General features: G+C 37.2%; 1 protein-coding gene across 1 annotated transcript in view; it reads left to right on the forward strand.

Annotated features, from left to right (window-relative positions):
• The window catches only part of vipr2 (vasoactive intestinal peptide receptor 2), a 225,049-nt gene that overhangs the window by 171,650 nt on the left and 37,409 nt on the right, over positions 1-15,990 (forward strand). Inside the window, exon 5 of the mRNA XM_039753602.1 lies at positions 12,980-13,077. Within this exon, the coding sequence (XP_039609536.1) occupies positions 12,980-13,077 (98 nt within the window). The remainder of the gene's footprint in view (positions 1-12,979; positions 13,078-15,990) is intronic.

Genomic DNA, 15,990 nt, shown 5'->3' on the forward strand with positions numbered 1-15,990 from the left:
AACAGTTCCAAAGAGCTGAACAAAACCGAATTACACAATTGAAAAGGCAGCAAAAATATGAAGCGTCTGATACATACAAGCATATTCATAAATCCAAAACAAAGCACACGTTGGAAAAAGTCAATGTCCCGCTAAAGGAAGACAGTGTAAAAAAAACCCGTGCATGCAGTGTGTCAGGTCTCAGATAAAGAAGAAGACGAGCTGTTTATTGATGCAGTAAGAAACGAATCGATGAATGAAACCTGTCATCTTTACAGCGATTGACAAACACGGAATGTAACTTGAACACAACACATCCTACAAATACGAACCTGATTGAAAGAAATAATGATAATCAAATCCTTGATGACAGCAACACTCAGTAACACTCACAAAACAAATACTGTATATTGACAGTCATGTTACGTTATTTTTAAAATGTTCCCTTTTCTTTTCTAGCTTTTTAACACACTACTTCTCGCTGCGATACGCGGGTATATATATATGTATATATATATAACCCGATCTACATACTCGAATAATGGATACTTTATTCGCCATCAATGATTGTTTTGGTAAAGCCATACTCAGTGTATTCATTAGATGAGCGGTAAAAAGTAAGAGTGAGGGAGGATGACTTATTGAGGCATGCAGGCTGTAGTCTTGCGTCAACTCTATCTGAATTGCGATCACATTTGAAAAAATATATCTTTTCAAGTTCTATTTAGTCCATATGTGTCAAACTCAAGGGCGCGGCCACATCCGCCCGGCGTAATTATATCCGCCCGAGATCATTTTATATACTGTATTATTGTTATTAAAGCCGGGTATATGAAGCGCTGGTAACACAATAAACTACAGATCCCATAATGCAGCGCTTCAGCTGCCTTGCCTAACACTTACCGTTAATCAAGTCTACCTTATGATGCTGCAAGTTATTGCGAAGCTAGCTCACACGATGCTGAAGAGAAAAAGTTGATTCTGAAAATAGAGCCTTTAAAAACCGATGGGAGGCTGAGTATATGTTTACTGAACCCGTGTGTCTCATTTGTGGAGCTAATGTGGCTGTAATTACAGAATTTAATCTAAGACGGCACTATGAGACAAAACATCAGGTAACCTGAATGCAATGCAGAAGATACAGAAAGCAGCATAATTAAATAAGAATCTGACACTTCAGCGGACGTTTTAACCGTGCACAATCACAAAGTGATTTCAAGTGAAGCTGCTTTTATGGGAGACACAAATGCACCAGTGCACCTTGCCCCACTTTCCCTGTTGCCAAGTAATGTTAAACCAAGTCGTCACTACGGTGTTCCCAAATCGCACTTTGCTGATAAACTGGCGCACTGAGTTTGCACGGCGCTTTGGTGACTTTGAAGAACAAAAAAAGTCCGTCTACATGCGGCTCGAACCTTGTGCATGTTTGGTAGCACATATCTGTGTGAGAAGCTCTTCTCAGTGATAAAGACTAACAAAACAGCACACAGGAGTCGCCTCACTGATGAGCACCTGCAATCCATCCTGAGAATCTCCACAACACAGAACCTCACACCAAACATAAACGAACCTGTTGCCAAAAAAAGATGCCAGGCGTCCAGCTCTAAAATGACATATGAGCAAAGACAACTGAATGATTTGATTTGTTATTGCTGAAAGGAACACATTTTATTTATATTTCTAGGTTTTGTTATGCAGCATGTTCATATTTGAATTTGTATAATTTTGACAGGATATATTTTTATGGAGAGCAAAATCTTTTGGGATATTTAAAATCTAAGTTTATTTTTTATATAAAATTACATAAGAGTAAAGAAATTTGAATGTTTGTTCTTTTAACGTTTACTTTATTTCTAACTTGTATAATTTAGACAGGATAAATTTTTATGGAGAGCAAAATATTATAAGTTGTTTAAGGTTTGAGTTGATTTATTCACGAATAATATTCCTGTCTGTAATTTACCATTCCTACCAAAGATATTTCTGTCGACTAAATAAAAATTCCTTCTATTTAAAATTTAAATAGAACTTGAACAAATCTGATAGTTCATAATATCCACGCAGACTTGCACGTAAGAGCGGGAGTTATCCGTTTTAACAAGCAGCGTATTGCACTGATACGAAATAGCTGTGTGTGTATATATGTAGATATGTATGTATATGTATATATATGTTTATATATGTGTGTGTGTATGTATTTATGTGTGTGTGTATATATATATATATATATATATATATATATATATATATATATATATATATATATATATATGACAACAACACTCATCACTCACAACAGTGACAAAACAATTACATTGACAATCATGTTACGTTATTTTCAAAATGTTTCCTTTTCTTTTCATTGCTTCTTTAACACACTACTTCTCCGCTCAGAAGTGAGGGTATTTTGCTAGTGTGTATATATATATATATATATATATATATATATATATATATATATATATATATATATATACAGCAACACTCATGACAATGACAAAACAATTACATTGTCAATCATGTTACGTTATTATTAAAATGTTTCCTTTTCTTTTTACTTCTCCGCTGCCAAACACGGGTATTTTGCTATATATATATATATATATATATATATATATATATATATATATATATATATATATATATATATATATATATATATATATATATAGATAGATAGATATGACAACAACACTCATATCAATAACAAAACAATTACATTAACAATCAAGTTACGTTATTTTTTTAATTTTTCCTTTTCTTTTTCATAACTTCTTTAACACACTACTTCTCCGCTGCGAAGTGCGGGTATTCTGCTAGTATATTTTATAAACTCTCCCACACTGTTTATAAATATTCCCTGCACAGTTATACAGCTTAAAACCTTTGTATTCTCTTAGATATTAGGTCAGATTCATTGAAATTATGTATGTAGACACACTTTTTATTTACAGTAAAGCCTAAATATTATTTTAAAGATATCGAGTGTCTCCGATATCACATATGTTACAGCCATTACAACAGACAGGCCACCAGCAATAAATACGTACAATGCAAGAAAAATTGTATACAGTAAATGTGTGGACAGTGACACTAAACGTACATACATGTACTAAGTACTGTAAGTAGAAAATGAATTATGGTTACTCACCAACAATGACACAATGACTTGTCCGATAACGATGAGTTTAATTTTACTGCACAACAAAGGAGAGTGTTACAGCTCTTCTAAAGGAGCCTCTTCAGGCGACTGTGTAGCACCGCCATTGTTCTTCTTCCAGCAGTCTTCAATCCAAATCCCTAAAGCAGATTCCATCCAGACTACTGCCTTATTACATCCACTTACAACTCGTTTTGCACCCTGATTAAAAGGACACTGCGGTCGTAGATCGTATATTCTTTTCCTACTTTTTAAATAAAAAGAATCGTAGCCTTATTGATGCTGTAATGGCATCCTACAGCGGTGTAGCTTTTCCCATCATTCAGCATATCCAAAACATTTACCTTTTCGGCAATCGTTAACATCTTCCATTGGAGCTTGGGCACGGCCCGTGAAGCAGTAGCAGGAGCAGATCGTTTTGGAGTCATAATGAAGGGCTTGACTATGCACAAAGATAAACACAGAAGAGCACAAAAGTTAACTCTTTACACAGCGAAACACGTTGATGCTGAATAAGCGAGACGAGACTTCCTGGTTAACACCGCAGAATCGAATTCAGCGCTCCATCGCTGAGCCATTCAGCACACAGGAACTTAACTGCATGGTCTGATTGGTTAGCTTCTCAGCCATCCGCCAATAGCATCCCTTGTATGAAATCAACTAGGCAAACCAATGTACAGGAAGTAAAAGACATGTCCACAGAACCCGCGAAGCAGCGAAAAATCCGCGTTATATATTTAAATATGCTTACATATAAAATCCGCGATAGAGTGAAGCCGCGAAAGTCGAAGCGCGATATAGCGAGGGATTACTGTACATGTAAAGTATTACATGTAGGCAATAAAAATGTTAGATTTGAACATACTATGGGGGCTGAAACGTGCAAGTAACCCTTATGAGAGTCATAGTAGACTCACCAAAGTCCACATGCAAACAGTGTGCACAAGTGATTAAGAAGGCTAATAGGATGTTTGGTTTCATAGCATAATGGATCCACTACAATTGAAGTGAACTTGTTTCAAAGCACCTCAATGCACTTGTGAGGCCTCATCTTAAATATGTTGTACCAAGAACATTTTTAATCTCATGTCTTCATGGAGAACAAAGTTTTAAAAAATGATTATAGTATAGAAACAAATGGTGACCAATGCTGCATGATGGCTCATGTCACATAATCCATGTCAGTTATCTAGGCATTTGCTCATAACATGCAAAACACATGCATTTTTTGATAAAATGTTGTTAAATTATTGCTTCTGGAAAAAAACATGCACATTATAAACAGAAAATGCAATTAAAAGCTTTTGAATTGAACACCAGTGTCTCCCTCGCATTCACTGGTCCAAAGTCCTGTCTTCAGTTGAAAAACTCAGTCCCTTGTGAACTGCATTACCTGTTTATGATGTACACAAACATCAGCAAAAGTGGTGCATCTACACTGATCTATTGGATCTACCCTAGACTTATTCATGGTGGACATCACTAATGTACTTGAACTGCTCCCCTTGAGGCAGATGCTTATTCCTTACGTGGTGTGATCAAACCACTCTTTTATAGTAAAGGACCACGAATCTGGGGTTGAAAGCACTAGTCTCATTCAAAGTGCATCATGCTCAGTAATAAACCATTGCAGTGTGTACCAAACACCTTTTTCCAAATCCACAAAGCACATGCATATAGGATTGGAAATTCCTATTACCTCTCTAAAATTTGTTCAAAGGCAAAGAATCAGCCTAATGTTCCATGACCACAATGGAATGTACGTTGCTCCTAGTGGTTCTCAAGTTCATCTATCAGATGAAGAATCCATAAGAGTACATCAACTGGTTTGCTAGTGAGGTTAAAATGTGTGATACCTTGGTAATTGGAACAATCCCTATTGTTCCCCTTCTAATAAATGAGAATTACCACTACATTTTGTCATTCTGGAGATGCTCTCTGTCATCTTATCCATCCCTGTGGCCTTGCCACTATGGAGCCTTTTACTTAGCATAATGACTTCAGTAACCAAGATGGATCCAATGCCAAGCAATGATTCTGAGGAGAATGTGAAAAACACTTCACCAGCATTGATGAGAATTACCTGGGTAACTTTGATAAGTTGTATGGTACATATTATACCCAGCAAGAACATTCAAAACCTTTCTCCAAGTAAATTGTATTTGCATTTAGGCAGCATTATCATTCCATGGAAAAAAAACGCCACCTGTTTGGCTTCCAGCTGGAGGCTTATAAGTATCTCCACACCAATCCAGGGTCTTTTCTGTTGGGGCAATTCCAGAGATGGAAAGACTACACCTGAATGAAAAGTCTGGCTTCAGAACTAGGTTTAGACAGTATTTTCTAACAACCTCTAGCTCTGTGTTCATCAGAGAAGATACAGTCACTTGCCAAGAGCCAGTCTATATTTGCAAGGCCTAGTACGCATGCGTCCATCTCTCACCTATATGAAACTGCACATGAACTTCATCCTTCACCTTGGTGAGCTCACATGGCTGCTCCATGTGCCTTTTTTCGACTAAGTTTTGTGCGTCACCAGGCCAGTAGTCAGTGGACATTCATTGTTCCAGGTGTAGGTTTATCTGATTTAATCTAAACTATCATGAGTCATTCTTTATCTCCCCCATTTCAATGGACCAACTTGCCATGGTCTATCAGGAGCAAATCTCCCTAGATAAGAAAAACCCTATGACCACGACCAAGAACCCTGACCACTGTGGTCCCCGGCCGGGCCCAGGAAGACCAGAGGAGGGCCTGTGCCTCCTCCAGACCGTGAGGGGTGTCCGTCCTGGTTATGTTGGGGGCCTCTGGTACAGGGCTTGGAAGCCCAGCCCTGTAGGGACCTGTGGCCACCGCCAGGCGGTGCCCCAATGCCGGAATATCCAGTGTGGTCCCCGGCCAGGACGCCCAGGAGGACCAGAGGAAGGCTTGTGCCTCCTCCAGACTGCGAGGGGGCGTCCGTCCTGGTTATGTTGGGGACCACGGGTACAGGGCTTGGAAGCCCAACCCTGTAGGGGCCCGTGGCCACCGCCAGGCGGCGCCCAGGTGCCTGAGGAACCCTGGAGCCCAGCACTTCCGCCACACCAGGAAGTGCCGGGGGGAAGACAACAGGGGACACCCGGACGGCTTCCGGGTGCGCAGCCGGCACTTCCGCCACACTGGGGTGTGGCCAGGACTGATTGCCGGGAAGCAGCTGGAGCCCATCCGGGTTCCCATTTAAGGGGCTGCCTCCCTCCAGTCGTGGCCAAGTGGATGTCGGGTGGAAGTGGACAGAGCTGGAGAGAGGACGGGAGGCGGTCAAGGAAAGGCACAGAGACTGTAAGGCCTGGACTGTGGGGAATCGGTGCAAGAGGCACTGGGGTTTGTGGTGCACGTGACTGAACTGTACATATTCTTGTAAATAAACGGTGTGTGGTGAAACTATGTTGTCCGTCTGCCTGTGTCCGGGCCCCAGTTCACACCACGTTAGCATCGCAATTCGAGAAAGGATAAGTGAATCCTGCAGTTCAGGTTTTTATTAGTGTATCGTTTAAAACATGTAATACAACTATTGTTTCTATTTGTTTATTTTTATTTTCAGTAAGTCCCTGAGAAGGGGTTGTCATGTTGATCTTAGTTTACTAAAACATTCCATTTATCTCCAATTCTCGATTAAGTCAGTTTCAATTCTGTTTTCCTTGTGAGTGTTTCAGGATTTAAATGTACATAAAAATAGTAATTGGCTTCTTTGTACTCAAAGTGCAGTTACCTGTGATTTCTGGCCACGTTCGGTTTTCTTGAATATCAAAAATCTTGACAAATTTCTGTGTAACTTCGCATCAAGTCATCTGATCTCAAGACCTGAATGTTTGTTTGTACCTCCATTCAAATGAATTTCTTATTTTTCATTTTCTGGATAACTTGTATTAACTCCTTTTATGCATAAACATTAAGATGGCAAGTCTACATACTGATGCTGACTGATTTATTGTTATGCTATTTCAATATGTCTTGTGTATCCTACACATTAATAACACTTGTAATTTAAACAAGTGTTGGCATGTTGCCTTTTGCCTAAGATTGCAATATGCAATTTACTCTCATTTCGGATTAGAGTCTCTTCTCTTTCATTTACAGAATAGGGCTACTGACACATCTCATTTTTCTTAATATTGTATAATTTTCCTATGGAAAAAGTAGCAGTATTTCTAATACTGTATATAAAAGATTTTTTTGTTATGTCTTTTCTCTGTGAACAAAATTTTGTACATAGCAAGTCAGCTCAGTTCTGCATGTTTGTTGTTTTTCTTATTGTTGTATTATGCAGCAAGTAAGCAATCTCTGAACAATAGGTTCTTTAATTCATATCATAATTATATGCAAACACAAAAACACACACTCAAAACAAGCAGTAAAGTACCAAAAACTCAAACATTAAAGAAACTAGCACTTAGATTCACTTTTAACGCTTTGTTTAAATTTGCACATACAGGCACAATCATATTTCACTCGATTAGAAAATTATTATTTATGCATAAATGCAATCCAAATCTTTATTTAATATGTAAAAATAGCAAAATAAAAAAAATAAATGTGTCTGCATAAACATTTAAAGCATATATCGCAGGGACATTTTAAGAAATAATTACAGTTGCTGCTCTTTATAATCACTCATCTACTTCACACACCATATTTCTTTGGTTGCACAATGATATGCACAGTTAATTCTATAGGCAGGAAGATTATGTTTGCAATTTGCGAAGCAAGATGATAAAATTAAAGTGGTTCATTTCAGCCGCTATAAAAGTATGGGGAGCTCGTAGAGACATTTGTGAGCAGTCTTGCACCACAAAATCTTTCTATAGTGAAACTACCTCAAGGTTCATGGCGCACAGGAAGGTTAACTGCCTTTTATATTATCACACATTGCATAAGATGTGAGGCCTGAATTGAAAAATTATGGTTTTACAGTTCAATGCCTAAGCCACGAGGATAGACTCCCTGATAATAACATGCTTTGATGTTTTGTATTGCCTACACTTTGAAATCTTGGTGTAAGGGTTAAAAATCTATTTAAGCTTGAAGATAACAGAGACCACATGAATGGGGAACTCCTGAAATGGCCACTTGCTTCATACACAAGATCAACTGTAAGCAGCATGGCATATGATGGCATAAAAATGAAATTGCCAACTTCAGAAACTACCTTTGCATATTGCTTTGCACATTCTTCCAAATTGGTCGTTCTAAGAATAGGAATTAAGTACATTTCCCAAGCTAGTGTTATCCTTTTGTAGGAGATTAAATTTATAAATACGTTGAATATTTTTCTCAGACATATACTGAATTGCATTTTGCTCAGGTCCATATATGTATTCTGCATCTTTAATTTTGTTGTTCATATTTCACTCAGCTGCGGTGGGCTGGCACCCTGCCCGGGGTTTGTTTCCTGCCTTGCGCCCTGTGTTGGCTGGGATTGGCTCAAAGCAGACCCCTGTGACCCTGTAGTTAGGATACAGCGGGTTGGATAATCGATGGATATTTCACTCAGTGTCTTATATTACATAAACTTTACTTTCCCTTGGTACACCAAACGTGGGGTATGCAGGATTCAGTCTTCAGACCAATTTAACACTACATACACTACTCAGTATTCTTCCCAGCTTTTTAGGGCTCCAGCTGCCACTGCTCTTTGGAAGGATCAAAACATGCATATTTCTAGACATTTGAAGAAAAGCAGGCCTCCAGCTGTGAAAGAGGCTAGCCATAGAAACAAAACAATGAAGCACCAAGACACTGTATGCTGACACTGACTGATAAGGACGACCTGTGTGGTCTGCTTTCGGTCCTTTTGCTTGGCCTGACTATTCCTGTAGCTCACCTGTTTTAAGGTAAACGTTCATGCTCTCAGCCCCATTTAAATTTTGAAGCTGTTAGGTGAACTTTCTGAATAGTTCATTAGTGGTCTGTGCACACGTTTCTAAAAAGTTTAGTTTATACTGTACTTTTAGCATCCTATAAAATAAATTCAATTGAAATTTACTTCACACAACTAAAAACTTTTGAACATTCTTGATGCTCTCTACATCTCCCTCTAAATTCTCTAGATGTCTTAGTTTGCCATTGTATCAAAAGACACATAAAAGCACATACATTAATTAATTAATTTTTATATTCATCTTTTGTATTCTGTATTGTTCTTGTATGTTGCACCATGAAATTCCTAGTGAACGTTAGTGTACCTGGACCATAAAGTGAATTTTGATTCTGATTTGTAAATTTCCTCTGTGTTAGTGTGGAGTATATGATAATGAATGTGCACCATGATGGACTGGCGTCAAATTCCGGGTTGGTTTCTGCCTTGCTGATAATGCTGCTGGGATTGATTTGGCTCCCCCAACCTAATCAGATTCAAAAATTAATTTGTAAATAATTAAAACCAGACAATTAAAATGAAGAATATTTATTGAGAAATGTTGTAGCCGTAGTCAATAGACATCCTCTATAAGTTAATTAGAAACTGATCTGTAATTATTCCTCTACTTCATTATAAGTTTAAGGGTAATGATCAGATCAGTCAGATTTAATTTTTCTGAATTTCTGTTTTAGGTAAATATCCTTGTATAGCTAACTCACAAACTGGACATAATTCCTCCAAAACAAATATATACAGTAGATTAACAATAAGTTTACAGTGTGCATACATAACATCAGTCCTACTTTTTCAAGTGTTTCCTGAAAAATATCTCTTAATCAGTGTCATGAACTAGGATGTTCCTTCAAGCAAAGTCCCAAAAACTGTCGCAAAAAGACCCACTAGTACAAGGATCCATCAGCCGTTGGCTTGTGCAACAAAAAGTGCAAATGAAGAATCTTTATTAAATTGAAAGTTTTATTACACAAAATACTCTGTAGCATAAGAAACTCTGAGGATCCCAAAAGGAATAGGGGTTGCCTTCAAAAACAGACAGTTTTGTGGTGTTTTTTGAGGCTTCAACCCCTTTTCACCATATTCCTGATTTCAAAATCACAGCAATAAACATCTACAAAAGTAATGGTGGATCCATGCCATTAAAGAAAGCCACACTTTTTTAAAGAAGAGTCTGTTCCTCTTTTTTCCTCTTTTAGTTGGAATTGACAACAAAGCAGTGTTGTTTACTAAAGCATGTGGTACCCTTTCAAACAGCAAGAAAAAACACAAGCAGGATAGGATGACAAAGAGAATATCGCATACCACAAATGCCAAGGTTTTTAAGTCATGCCAACAGATGAGTTAAGCTAAGGAGAGAAAGGGTCAACTTTGAACGCAGCCCCCTTTGCCCAGAGAAGGACTAAAATAATTTAATACAATGAAAACAATCTCTTTCAAATTGTTTGCTCCTCTTTCAGTGAAATATACAGTATATATTTTCTTTTTTTACATAAAATTAATTGTAGTTTCACCAAAAAGCTGAAATAGTACTGTTGAAACATTATTACAGGGTCAACATAATCATTTCACACATCTACATTGTATTAGTGCTGCTGTATAAGTTCCCCTTAATGTACTGCTTTTAAGGAGATGTTATCTGGAAAATACATAGAGAGAGAAGTGCTGCTTAGATTAAAAAGGCTGAAATCAAACAAACTGCCAGGTCAATACACAGTATCAGTTTTCCTAGAGTGCTAAAGGACGTCGCACACTGGGGAAATTCGTACAGATTGGAAGGTAGTAAATGTTACCACATTACATTAAAGAGGTGATTATGCTGATCAAAGTAACTATAAACCAGTAATATTATAAGATAATATTGGTATTTTTAAGTCAAAGTTATTTTTTCACAAACATTTATGGAGACTGGGCTCAAGAGTGCTAAACAAGTAAGCAAAAACAATCATTACTTGAGCATTTTCCAGAAATTAGGAATAACTGCCAAACAAACAAAAAATAGTTCAGCAACTTATACAAGATGATACCATAACTTACATTTGTATGAAATTGTTCTAAAATCCACCTGAGTTACTTGTTCTAGTGCAGGGGTCCTCAATCCCAGTCCTGGAGAGCCGCAGTGGCTGCAGGTTTTTGTTCTGACCTGGTTGCTTAATTAGAAAGCAATTCTTGCCAATAAAGCACTAACAAGCTATGAAATTAAATTAACTCTGCTATGTCAGGTCATTCTCATATCCTAGATTTTCTTTCCCTTTCTATCATGCAAATGATTTGAAGGCTAAAATGGGCGAGTAATTCTCAGTCCTTCACTTTTTTCTCTTCATTTTTCTTCCAAGTATTTAATTAAACCCAATAGTGCAGATAAATACACTCAGGTGTAAATGTAAATAAGCTAAATGGAGAAATGCTGCTCTCTCTTGTCATTTGCATGTTATTGATAATAAGGAGCAATTAAAATAGCTGTTTAAGACAAAATTAAGCAATAAGGGCTCAAAATCACTAAAGTGAAGCAGAAGTGTTACTTTAGCAATAAGTGCTTTTTATTAAGCAACTGGGTTGGAGCAAAAACCTGCAGCCACTGCGGCTCTCCAGGACCGTGATTGAGGACCCCTGTTCTAGTGGACCATCTTCTGACATACATACATGAGCATATATTTTTGCTTCTAAAGGAATATTTTTTTAAAAAGCTTATTCATTTAATAAACTCATTGTATCTTCCAGAAGGTGTCAGTTGGCTACTTTACTTTCCAGTACAATACATGCTAAGGAGTTACCTACACATTGGCAAACTTCGGTATACGGCAAAGTGCAGTTTGTTCAACTAAAAACATGGACAAATGTCTTATAAAGGAGGATGTGCACAGACAGGCATCTTCTCCAGGAAGGTTATTGGCACCTTTCTTACCCGGATGGCTGTCATAACAGAAGGACAAATGGAGACTGCCTCCAAGGGCTATGTGTTCCCCCATTACGTTGGGTGGCAGCATCACTCTTGTATTTAGAAAGCCACAGGGCTACATGAGAGTTGTAGTTCTAGTGGGCAGCCCTGTTGGATTATTTGAGTGCTGCTTGAGGGAGCTGCTGGGGGCAGACTGACCACCTGACCACAAAAGTGCTTCTTGGTTACGATGTCGATGTTCTGGAAGTACTCCCAGGTCCAGGTTAAAAGGAGCCTTTGGCCTCAGCCCAGAATTCAGAATTGGAAGCGGAGTAGGGCAAAGCTAACCTTGGAGGAGTGGAGAAGAAAGAAAGAGAAAGAATTAAACTTGTATGGTTTTAAAGGAAAAGTATGTGATCCTTTTGAAGCTGGGATTGTGATTGGCATAATTGTGTCTAGGGTTTAGGGGCACTATGACAACACTTACAGGTCACAGTATTTCCATTTCAGAGACATCAGTGGCTTATTTTTAAGATTCTGATGTGCTCACCATTTGCAAGACAGGGGGTAAAGGTCGGGTGTGATGCCAGTATAGTGAGATGAGACTAAATTTTGTTTAAAAAAAGAAAGTTTTTTATATTACCAGGAAAAATACAACAATATAAATAGCTGTACATGATTTCATATGAACAGAGGAGTGCATTTTAATTGCAATTCACTCTGACAACAGAAGGACCAATTGAACAATTTGTTTGGTGATAGTGAGGGGCACCAATGTAAAAGTCGGCTTTGAGAAGTGACGTAATGCTAATGATAAAGTATTATAATATTTCTTTGTACATTATTCCTGAGATGTGTGTCAGGAAAGCATCACATAAAGTGTGCATGAAGTTTGAAAGATTCGTTTTTGCTTATTAAGCCCTTTTCTGCATTTTATTTTCTGTTAAGACAAGCATGTTTTACCAATCTAATGCTTTATACTGACACGTTTGCTGTCTTCTTAAAAAAAAAAACCCAATAAATTACATTAAATAAATGTCTTCTTTTCCCGCAGCTGACTTTCTTTTTGGTGGTGAAGGCCTTCTACACATTGGGACACAGCCTCTCATTGATTGCCCTTATTATAGGCAGTGCCATTCTTTGTATTTTTAGGTAAGACAACATTTTTTAAACCAACATATATTAAAAACAAAAACTGTTGAAATCAAAAAAAACAAGTTTGTTGTTAACAATGCAAATAAGATGTTTTGCTATTTATACTTAAAAAAATAAAAGAAATATATGTGACATCTAAATTCCAAATAAATGTGAGCATTCTCTGATTTCAGCACATTTCTACAATCTTCTGAGATAGTGAAAGTCCCTGATGAAATGGATAACCTTGTGATGCACCAAAGCTAGTATTAGCAAAACTGGCAGCGTGATGATGACAAATGGTGAATTAGCATGGCTCTCTGACATCTCCCAACCCTAAGTTTGATTTTTAACACAATTGCTGCAGGGCTAGGATATGGATATTCTCCTTGCGCCTCCATCTGTTTTTCTTGACATTCATATTTAAAGGCATGTTCAAGTAACATTCATTGGTGATTCCAGTTTGACTCAAAATGATTGAATGGTACTTTGATGAATTGACTTCCCTGTCCTGTGCCTGACGCTGCTAAGATAAGCTTCAGCTTAGGCTCCTTGAATGTAGTTGAGGCAACTGGTTAAATAGAATAATGATGAACAGATATTATGCATTACTCCTGAGGCATTGTTTTTCTCCATAATACACACTTTCACAAACCGGAGATGTGAAAATCCTCCAGTCTAAGTCTAATTGACTATAAAAATCTATTTGCTCCTAGGAAAATTTTTGTGACCTTTGCCTGACTAGTTGCAATCCAGATAGAATAACTATTGTCAAAAGACTGGCTACTGTGAAATTCCTCTTTACACTCTTGTCTCCTGTTCATTTCTTCTATTTTTTTAAGCCTAATTAATCCAATACAGGGTCACAGATAGCAGTATTGGGCAGTAACCAGTGCTGGACAGTGAGCCAGGCCATTACAGGGCACACTCAAGCAGGAGCACCCGTAAGCTCTTACTGCAAGTAGAAGATCTATTCAGAGCTACCAGCAAACTTAATGAACAGTGGGAAAATGTGTAAACTCCACAAAGACACTAATCAGGTCGGGATAGAAAACTATCCTACTACTAACTAATGCACTACAATGCCGTCCAGAGATAAACAAATTTAAATTTAATTGTAGACTATTGCCTATGAGTATGTAGAGAAAGGAAAAACACAATTGTAAGCAAAATATGACAGAAAATGAAATAAACAGCCTAGTCGTGACCCTACATGATACAGCCTCACAACGCCTAAAAAGATTACTCCACTACTTTACTTCTTACAATTTCTAAAGTCATTATTGAGTGTCAAAATGATTCTGCAACCTGCTTTTCCTGTCTGGTGATTTGGCTACAGTATTTTGCCACCTCAACGCTAATTATTCCATTCCAGTAACAATATTCTAATTTGTAGAAATACTATTCTACTAAATCCATATTTTCAGTCTATGAGCCTGAAAATATGTCAATGCTAGTCCTCAAGCACACTATTAGGTGTCATATTCATGACAAAAGTTACATAAAGAAAGAAACTTTACTCATGCGGACATTTCTTGACATAGTCTTGACTTGCCACTGCCATAATGCACTTGGTCAGGAATGGATCCTTATCTGACCATCTGGGTTTTGGTGAATCTTTATTTTACCTTCTATGTTTTGGATCTATCTACTGACAGTAGCTACCTTTCAGAAGACCAAGTATAATTTCTAGCAAATTTAGTCTGTCTTTACAAAAATGTTATAATCATAAAAGCATAATGGTTAAAAAGTTCTAAAGTTCTAGCTTCATTCTTCCATATAATATAGTGTGCACTATGTGCAAAAAATAACACAGTAGACTTCAACTGTCATTTTTAATGATTCACTCTTACGAGTGAAAATATATACATACATACATTTTAAAAGAATCACTGATGACCTGGCTGATTTAATTTTAACTAGAGCATTAAATAATTAAACAATGCAGAAAATTCCTGCCATGTAAAATGGTAAGGTTCTGCCATTGTGATCACATTTAAGGATGACTGGGCCAGCTTTATATTTCGTGACAAGATCTTGACCTAGATTCTTCAGACCACTTACAGTCAAACCTAAGGGAAATAAGTGTCTCTTTTATTTATATGAATTATTCTTTTTGATAGATTCAATTTACAGTAATACAGCAAGGCTAAGGGAGTTTATATGATGCAATGGAAGAGCAGTCTGTAATCATTAACTGATATGCAAGTATTAAAATCGGGCTTTATGTGGTTTTTATAAGGAATCAATTTCTTATAACAAGCACCTATTCATGAGATAGTTTGTGCAGTATATTTATTACATAGACTTTATGAAGATATCTACAAATATTACTTTATTATCTTGCAGGAAATATCATTTAAAGCACAAATATATTAAACACTTGGAAAAATGTAATGCTATATTCTAAGTGACCACATTGCCTCATAGTGTTTCAGAGTGGATTTCACTAACATTGCATTTTTTAAGAAATGCAAATTGAATGGAAAATTTCTTTTATCTTTAAATTAAATAAGATATATTATCAAATTACAGCTGTGTACTTAAGTGAGTGATAGCAGTGATTTTAATTTGCCTAATTTCCATGTGCAGCTGGCATATATTACTTACATTTATATAGTATTTTTCTCACTACTCAAAGCGCTTCACACAGACGGTGGGGAATCCTTTCAACTGCCACAAATTTGTAGCATTCACCTTGATGATGTGATGTCAGCCATTCTAAGCCAGCATACTCACCACACATTAGCTATTAGGTGGTGAAAGGATGAGGGAGATAGCCAATCAGGGACAGGTGATAATTAGGGGGCCAATATGACAAGGCCAAGGTGGGCAGTTTACCCAGGACATAGGGAAACACCCTACTCTTTTCAAAAAATGTACAGAAATCTTTTTTATGACCCTAAAGAGGGAGGAACTCAGTTTTACATC

The sequence above is a fragment of the Polypterus senegalus genome, chromosome 5 (assembly GCF_016835505.1).
Source record: "Polypterus senegalus isolate Bchr_013 chromosome 5, ASM1683550v1, whole genome shotgun sequence".
Lineage (NCBI taxonomy): Eukaryota > Metazoa > Chordata > Cladistia > Polypteriformes > Polypteridae > Polypterus > Polypterus senegalus.